Source organism: Lipophrys pholis, assembly GCF_963383615.2.
Source record: "Lipophrys pholis genome assembly, chromosome: 7".
In the NCBI taxonomy this organism is placed as follows: Eukaryota; Metazoa; Chordata; class Actinopteri; order Blenniiformes; family Blenniidae; genus Lipophrys; species Lipophrys pholis.
Genome location: NC_137638.1, coordinates 25,185,020 through 25,193,570, shown reverse-complemented (window position 1 = coordinate 25,193,570; position 8,551 = coordinate 25,185,020). Strand labels below are relative to the sequence as shown.

Below are 8,551 nucleotides of genomic sequence, written 5' to 3'. Positions count from 1 at the left end.
GCTATCACAGCAGGACTACGAACAAGTAACTTTTGTTGGAGTCAAATAAGTCAAACATGTGCACCAAGCTTTATGACTGAGGTATACTCATTAGGATTTACGGTTGGTTGCAGACAGATGAGGAAGAGGAATATTATATCACAGTGAGATAGGTTTTATGTCACTGCAACCAGAAAGTTGTATGCAAATGCTAGGCACTACATTACTTTAACTCGTAAAACTACATGCATGAATTTAAATGTTGTTCCTTTACCCTCCGACTTCTCTGTTAACAAAATAAGCTCAAATAGGTGAGAAACATAATAATTTCTGATGTAACTGAGCTGCAAGCAATAGTCAGTAACTCACTTTGCTTCACTTACCAAGAAATTCCTCTTTACCATCAGAGGGCACTAAAAACCCACCTGAAGTTGTTTCTAAAATTACAATCTGGACCAATAGAATTTAGACGTCACTGAAACGGCAACTAATGACATTTGGATGATTAATTTGTAAGAAGCAGTAAAGGTTTTCACTTTTTATCATATCGGAGAGAAAATGGGAAAATCCCTCTTGAGAATTTAAATAAAACGTAGTAACTCGGTTCCCTGGTTGAATTAAAATTGTGATGAGTACCTACAGTCAACCAGTCAAGGTCTGACAAGGTCGCAGTGTCTTTATTCTCTGTGTAGATAATCGTCCATGATTTAAAGGAAAGGCGGATCAAAAGCGTTAATCAAGATTTGACAGTGGCAGAAAATTGAGGGAAATTGCGCAGCGGATTATGAAATCTCAGACAAAGCCAAAGTTACTTTTCGTCATGATTCAGAGAAACCGTGCATTTACATCTTATAATGAAACATGTTTTCTCTGATGATAAAAATGGCAGTGATTTAACGATAAATCATCTCCATCATATTAGAATAAGTGTCATTTGAAATAAAATAATTACATTTTCTCAGATCTAAATTATTACTTCTTTTTTTTTTATCTGAATAAAGAAAACTAGTAACATTTGCAATTAGTTTTTTATTGTGTCAATCGTATAGTTCTGGTCATTCATCCTTCATAAAAGCAGTCTTCCCCTGTTTACACCATATGATGAAATAAATTGAGTGAACTAACATTACAAGACATTAAATGCGCAACATTTGATAATTTCTTGTGACATTACATTCAAACGCAACGCAGGGTTAATCCTACCAGCTGCGCACTGGACGTGGCTTCCCGAGCGGATGAACAGTGACAGATGATGAGTTTAGTGCCCTGAGGATTGCGCACAAGACAGCCAGTGATCTGCTAACAACCGTTTAACGCCGCAGAGTCCCAGCCGCGGCGGCAGAGAGGGGCACCGACTCATTCCGGACGACTTGTTGAGATAATTCGCTTCGAAGGGGAATATTGATCCAAACGAGGCTCTCTCCGCCTCACACTTTCAGCTCAACATTCACACATCTTCAAAGCGGGCTCGAAGTCTTCAGGAGGGACTTCGCCAGGGTCGTTACGCACAACTTTTACGCACGGCGCGGTGGAACCAGCAGATGAACAGACCTCGATGCGCGGTCCATGCTGCCTGCCCTGCATACGGACTACAATACAACTTATACTCTCACAGGTGTGATTATGTTAAGTGCGCGAACTGCAGGAATGGATGAAACGATCCACTCTGTAGTCTATTGAAACAAGATCCAACCGCAGGGACACTGGTGGGAACTTGCAGCGAGCAGCGCCGGATGCCAAAATGAGCCTTCACTGGCAGAGCTGGAGGGTCTTACATATATTATTTGCAACGATTACAACAATTCTCACACAAGGTAAGTCACCACAGAGTGTTTTTTTTTTTTTTTTAATCTAATATATTAATGAAGAATGTTTATAAGACCAGTGCAAGTGAAAGTGGGATGAATTAACCTAAAGCCTCTTGGGACGTTAATCGCTGAAGTAAATCGCTGAAGCATGTATTGTGTCTACTTTATTCACTGATTATCGAAAACCAACAAGCTGTTAGACTGAACTCTCCATCCTGTGTACATGTTACTCATGGAAAGTGGGCCTCTCCTCAGCAGTGTCATGCCACCAGCAAAAACACCCCCCTCTGAAGTTTAAATAATACATAAATGTCCTCATTTGTGCCACAAACTTGCATCTTACTCCACGACGATCCAGCGTTTGAGCGAACCTAACATGCGCACATATGTCATTATTGCTACACAGGAGTGTCACAGCAGTGAGTGTGGTATTAAACATTTAAGATGAAATCAGCGAGGAGTAAAACCACTTGATGGGTTTGTATTACAACCATGTCTGTCTCGTGGAGGGATACTACCTTGAGGATGCCACAAAGCGAGAGAATGCCATTACAACACTCAGACAAACAAGAATTAAACAATCCCAATTTCCCTCCTAAAAAAAAAATAAATGAAAAATGCCTCACAAGGGCTTCACAAGGGCTTATTCATGTCTTCTAATGGACTCTTCCATGACTATATGTAGGAAATGCAAGCCGGTAGATCTGTGTGGATAATGAGGTGACAAACAATGAGAATTTGTGACAAAAACAGATTTTTAAAGCAGCTGTAAAAGTCTCATTATAGACCGTCTCTTCCTCTGGCTGCACAAGCTTACACATCCCTCCATCTCGTCAGTTTTCTGTCCTCATCTTCCCCACCATGTCCTCCTGCATTTCAGAGAATTGCAAGCTGTACAATCAGTACTGCATCATCTCTGTATGTCTGTACATTATGAAACACTTTGTAAAGCATAAGAGAAAATAACATGGTGGAAACTGCTTTAACAAGACCAGTGTTGTGGGCAAACTTTCAGCCTGGCGAGAGTTTATGACCAGGCTTGTTTTTGCAGCTTTACTGTTGCCAGCTCATACATCACTTTGATGACATATTGTAGTGAAAAGCAGAGCGAAGCTGCAGCAGAGTTGAGACGAGTGAGAAAATTTGATGCATTCTGCATATTATCATAGCCCAAAGCGAGGGACAATACAAAAAAATAAAAAATGAAGCAATGTTACTTTGATTATTACTCAAATGGAGCCCCTCTCATTGGCTGGAGAACTTGTGTTTCTGGCATACGTTCTTCAGATCTGCTTGATGTCCCTTTGATGATTAACCAAACTGCAACAGAAACTTTTTTTCATGAGTAATTCATGATACTACTAACAGCTTCCCTCTCCTCTAATGTGTGCCACTGTTTATCTCCCGAGTGGACTTCTTAAGTGTCCTGCTAACAACACTGTCAGATCCTGGCGAGAACATTATGCTGAAATAAAGACCGACACGCTGGAAAGGTCAACAAGTCCAGAGACAAAAACACACACTGCAGGCACCACAATTAGGAAAATGTTTTACGCTACAGGTGTGTTATTAAGGTTGTTAGCATCTGGATCCTCGCCAATTCTTTTGCACTATTTCTTATTGGCATGATGCTGTAGTTGACCAACATCTGATCGCCTTTTAACGTGAGCCTGAAAGCAAAACGTTGAGACACAAATACATCTTTTCATCTCTAATGCTGTAACACAGTGGCCTGTCTTCTGCAATGCTATTGGGAATCAGCTCACTTCTGCAAGCTGTTTTGCAACATATGGTAAAAGCCATTAGTGCACATTAGAATTCACAATGGTCGCTCAGGCTTGCTGCATTTTAATGGAATAATACAAAGATTGATTACAATTGAAGAAATAATGCTCAAAGACAAGCAACGAAAAAAGCAGTTTGATGACGTGCTAGTGAGAAGAATTTAATTTGCAGCCATAAGACAAACTACGGGGCAAATTGTAGTTCATAAAAAACAACAGTATTTTTATTAAAACTGGTGAAGGGGAACAATATTTGTTTTAATAAACCCTCATTTAATGACTGAAGTCTCACACCATTAAATAAGTCAACTTTGTAGTTAGTTACTTGTACCACGAAGCAAATCTCACTTGTCTTACGGAACTTTTAAAAGTTAATTATCATAAGAACTTTTTATTTCCTTTTTAATGCGTGATAGTGATGCTCTTACTGGTTTGGTCTCACTCGGAACAAATGGACGGACTAAAAAGTGATGTGATACATAAAAAGGTGCATTTGAATAAGTAGCGCATCCATTTCTGCTGTCAGTCAAAGGCAGTGTTGCTTTTAAATGGAATATGAAAAGCAACTTGGAAAATATATATTCATATAATCACTTTTTTTTTTTTTAATTGGGATACTCTGAGGGGAGAACAAAGATTTGATTTACAATCATATTCTAGCAAAAATGCAGCCCTCCCTCATAGGAACCATTAACCTACATACTGTGAAGAAAGAATTTAATCAAGCAATGGTGCAAGACGATGAACATGTTCTGTCTGCAGGAGAGCAGTCTCGGGGAGGTGGCTTTTAGAGGCAGTTGGAGCATCTGCATGGCAACATTGATGCTTTCTGACTCAGCCAAGGAGGAAGAGAAGCTCAGGGTCTGAGTGATTTGAGAGGATGGAACAGCTGGTGCAGCGGATTTGCTTTTATGTTCATCAGTTGAAGGGGAAGACGCTCATCATTACAGAAATTTTGCTTACATGCTTGTTAAATTTACGAAATGTTACTGTGATTAGGAAAGAGCCTGCAAGGTTTGCTGCATCCACGGGCGGATCGCGTGCGAGGTGTGCTTCACTTAATTGCCCTCCGTTGGCTTTTTATGAGGTAAAAAGCGTGTGAGATAACAAGGACGGCACGGACGACCCATCAAACCCAACCACGGAGCGTCAAGCTTGCATGTGAAGTACTTTGTTGCTGCACCAGCTTTGCACTCTCCCTCCTGGAGACAGTGAGCCCGTTTATATTCACTCCAACCAGGGCTGCTGCCAGCTCTGGTATTAAACAGCACATCTGTCACTGTGGCCACTGGTAGGCTAAGCCAGGACAGCCCAGATACCCGACTCCAGCCTCTGCCTCATGCAGTGTGTGGCCCACTCACTGAACATGAATGACACTCAAGTCTATGCATAGAAATGAAGGGGGGGGGGGGTATTCTGTTGCGTTCAGTCAAGGGCTGGCGGGCTGACATAATTGTGACACCTACAAGATACTGATTGCTGTGTCAGACCGTGTTGACAGGTTCTTTGCCCGTGTGGATGAGTTGGAAGGAAAAGCTCTGATAGACAAACTCATCAAATGCCAGCAGCCATGAGCGACATGATGGATCAGTTTGACACAGAAAAGCTCCAACCTTCCTCACTGGATAAATAACAATTAATAATTCAATGGCAAACAACACTGTGTAAGTCATCTTTTGTCAACATCTCATGAATATATCTCACACAAGGGCACAATTCTGAGCAAATATGTACTACATTTTCTGTTTTAGTAAAGTCACTGGATGATCATGCACTCTGGTTTTGATTTGCTGCTAAGTCTGTATTTTTATATTTTTTTTTTACTGTGCAATGCCATGCTTAGTGCAGCTTCATCCATTTTGTCATAATCTCCAGAGTAAACATCAGTGTTTTTTGTCCTTAATTCAACAAGTAGGGCAATTAGCCACCAGATAAACAGTGCACGCTCAGGTCAGCTGCTATAATCTTTATAATTCTATCAAAATGGATGTTTAATGAGGACACATGATGACCAGATGACCCCAGGCCTTTCACTTGTTTCTCATTACACTTTACTCACTATCAAGCTTTTAAAGCAGATCAGAGAATATGTTATGTTGCTGGTTTATGCATACTCACAGATATAAAAAGATCCTTCTTGGCATTTATGTCACTCAGTCACTAATCCTTGTAATCATTCTATAAATACACTGTAAATACATCAATCTGCATTGTACTGATTAACGATACTTTCAGAAACATCAAAATCCAGTCATTTAATTTGATTATGCTCCAGTGTTCTTGCTGTTATATCCTATGGAGGCTCTTCCTGCTGACATTATGAAAATCCATATTAATCCTAGTTTTCGAAAGGGTGATTTCAATCTTGCACGAGATGTATGGGATCCCACCTTTCCCATGTATACAGGGAAAGAAGATCATCTGTGAGCGAAGTGAAAGTAGGACACATGGAGAGGAAATTAAAAGATTACCGTAATGTTACACTATGACAGGCAATATTTTCCAACTCTGTTTAATCGTTTGAATAATTTGTGTATCCTGTGAGGCAAACAGATTATAAAAAGTTACTAAAGCACCAGTTTGTCATAGATTTACATGACATGCATATTATTTAGTGACTGTACAGAATTTATTAGAGATAGAAAGCATGCTTTTTTTTTTATGTAGGGTGACCTGAACTTTCTCTCTCATCCATAATTGTATGTGACATCCTTTTTTGCAAATGTTGCTAAAAGGCAGTGAAACCGTTTGGAAATTGGGCCATGCATAAAAAATGGGGCACGTTAACACACTGAGGGCAACAGTATGTTAGAGTTTTTTTAATGTGTATGTATGATGAGCACAGTTGGACTTACAGATTGGACTTTAGATATTTTCTTGGATATACTAGTGCAAAATATTCATTGGGAGGACCTCAAACGTGACGCTTGAAATTCATTAGCCCTCACTGATTTCAAAATCATGCAGCAAAGTTACAGCTGTGACTTTGCTGCAGAAAATGCTTAAACAACAACAAAAGAAAACACTTCTAAGCCTCTGTTTATGTAATTTACATTATTTTACCTATGTACTTTGATGCAGGACTTTTAAGGTTAAGCTCATAGGCCTTTCAGAGTAATACTTTGATGCTCCACTCAGCTGATAAGTTGGCCTTGACTGACTTTTTGCCTTCAAGGCCGAATTCCTGGAACACTGCTTGGACGCCGACACTGTATTTTGTTCTCAAATGAGGAGAATTGAATTCTTCATCTCCGTTTATTTTGTTCAAAGTGCTTAGAAATGTGATCATCAGAAGGCAACAAGCTGAGAGTAATTTTCCGTTTTTCGCTTTACAGATTTGAGCAGCAAAGAGCTGACCGACAGCAAAAGTCCTGTGCCTTTCCCTGTCTTCTTGCCGGTCAACTACGACGTGCGGGATGCCGACTACCTCTTCCTAAAGGAGGCCGGCCAGGACTTCATGAGGAACTTCAGCATGCAGAGCCACACGCAGCCCTTTGTTATTTTAAGAGCCAGCCGCCAGCCTGCTGTCAACGCCAGCTACGGCACCATGTCCACCGAGAAGCTTGTGCCTCTGGATCTGGTGCAGTCCGTGAAGCTCTTTAACGCTCCGGAGGTCTTTACTTTTAACTGGAAAATCCAGGCCTTTGTGCTGACGCCTCGGGTTTTCTCCTCCAAGCCCAAAGTGCGAGTTCTCTTCTATGTTGCAGGGAGGGACTGGAGTAGGCGGGAAACGGCTGTGGATGAGCTACCGTGTGTGACAGTGTATGGTTTCTGGCAAACCCAGGAAGTGAGAGGTTCCTGCTCCATGGGAGGCGAGAGGGGGACCTGCATGGCTGAACTGGCTCCAGCACTGAGTTGGTTCGCTCCGGGGTCAGAGGGCACCAGCAGGGAGAGGCAGGATCCGTCTGCTGGGAACCCCGTGGAACTCTACTACCAGGCTCAGCCCAAAGTCAATGGGAGGTGTAATTCTGTGGATGGAAGTCGTTGGGGAGGCTCACAGCCACAACAGCAACAGCAGCAGCAGCAGCAGCAGCAGCAGCAGCAGCAGCAGCAGCAGCAGCAGCAACAGCAGCAACAGCAGCAGCAGGCTGAATACGTCCCTGTCACTCCTATGCAGAGGATTGGCAGTGTACGTCTTCTGCAGGTGCCTAAAGGAATGGCAACGCTGTCTCGGCTCAAACTGGGCAATGCAATAGTGATAAGGACGTCCTCCAAACCTCTGAAAAAGACCGACATTGCCACCTTCTACATACTCATGGCCAGTTCTGCTCAGCTGACCAACTTCACTCTCAGGTAAAATAATATTTCCTGTTGCACTGCCAAATAAAGTGCCACTACTGTGAGAGAGACACACACCTTCATAGATCCGTGCAACGTCAGTGCAGTCTAAATGATCTGGTCACTGAAAATCCCAAACTAGTTTTGGTTCATCCACAGTATTAGTTATCTTTCCTAATTCTTGCACAAATCCTGTGCTCTGAAAAAATAAGGGAATATTTGAGAAAATGAGATTTAACATGGATTAAGGCATTTCTCTGAAAATATCACCATAGTTAGCTGTCTTTCTGTGAAATGGGGTAGATTATTTGAGGGAGCACAGCCTGATGACATTAAGGGCTGTTTCGAGTGTGGCAGTCATCAAGGTTGACATTGATCAAATGAAATCACATATAGCTTGTGACTCATTTCCCTGCTTGGGATACTATTGAATGTATGAAGATCATGAGGATTACTACCATAGCTCAATTTGATATAAGACTGTTCCCATTTTGCTGTGCAGAATGACTGGGATGAGAACATTTGGAATACAATCTTTATAAAGTAGTTATTGAACAGGAGGTCTCCGTGACATCCTTGATAATAGAGGCTTATTTTATACAGATTTTTATTTTCAAGAAATGCAACCATTTACTTCCCCAAAATGAGAGTCCCAACCCAACCCCCCCCACACCCCCATTGTTCTCTCTCCAAATGTCAATC

At 41.5% G+C, this 8,551-nt stretch overlaps 1 protein-coding gene across 2 annotated transcripts in view; it reads left to right on the top strand.

Annotated features, from left to right (window-relative positions):
• Window positions 1-1,226: 1,226 nt before the first annotated feature.
• The window catches only part of LOC308112365 (transmembrane protein 132D), a 34,582-nt gene continuing 27,257 nt past the window's right edge, over window positions 1,227-8,551 (top strand). Inside the window, exons 1-2 of one of the 2 annotated variants that reach the window (XM_080467843.1) lie at window positions 1,227-1,793; window positions 6,907-7,864. In XM_080467843.1, coding sequence (XP_080323969.1) covers window positions 1,721-1,793; window positions 6,907-7,864 — 1,031 coding nt within the window. In that variant the 5' untranslated portion in view covers window positions 1,227-1,720. The remainder of the gene's footprint in view (window positions 1,794-6,906; window positions 7,865-8,551) is intronic. The other variant, XM_080467844.1, reaches the window with a different exon arrangement.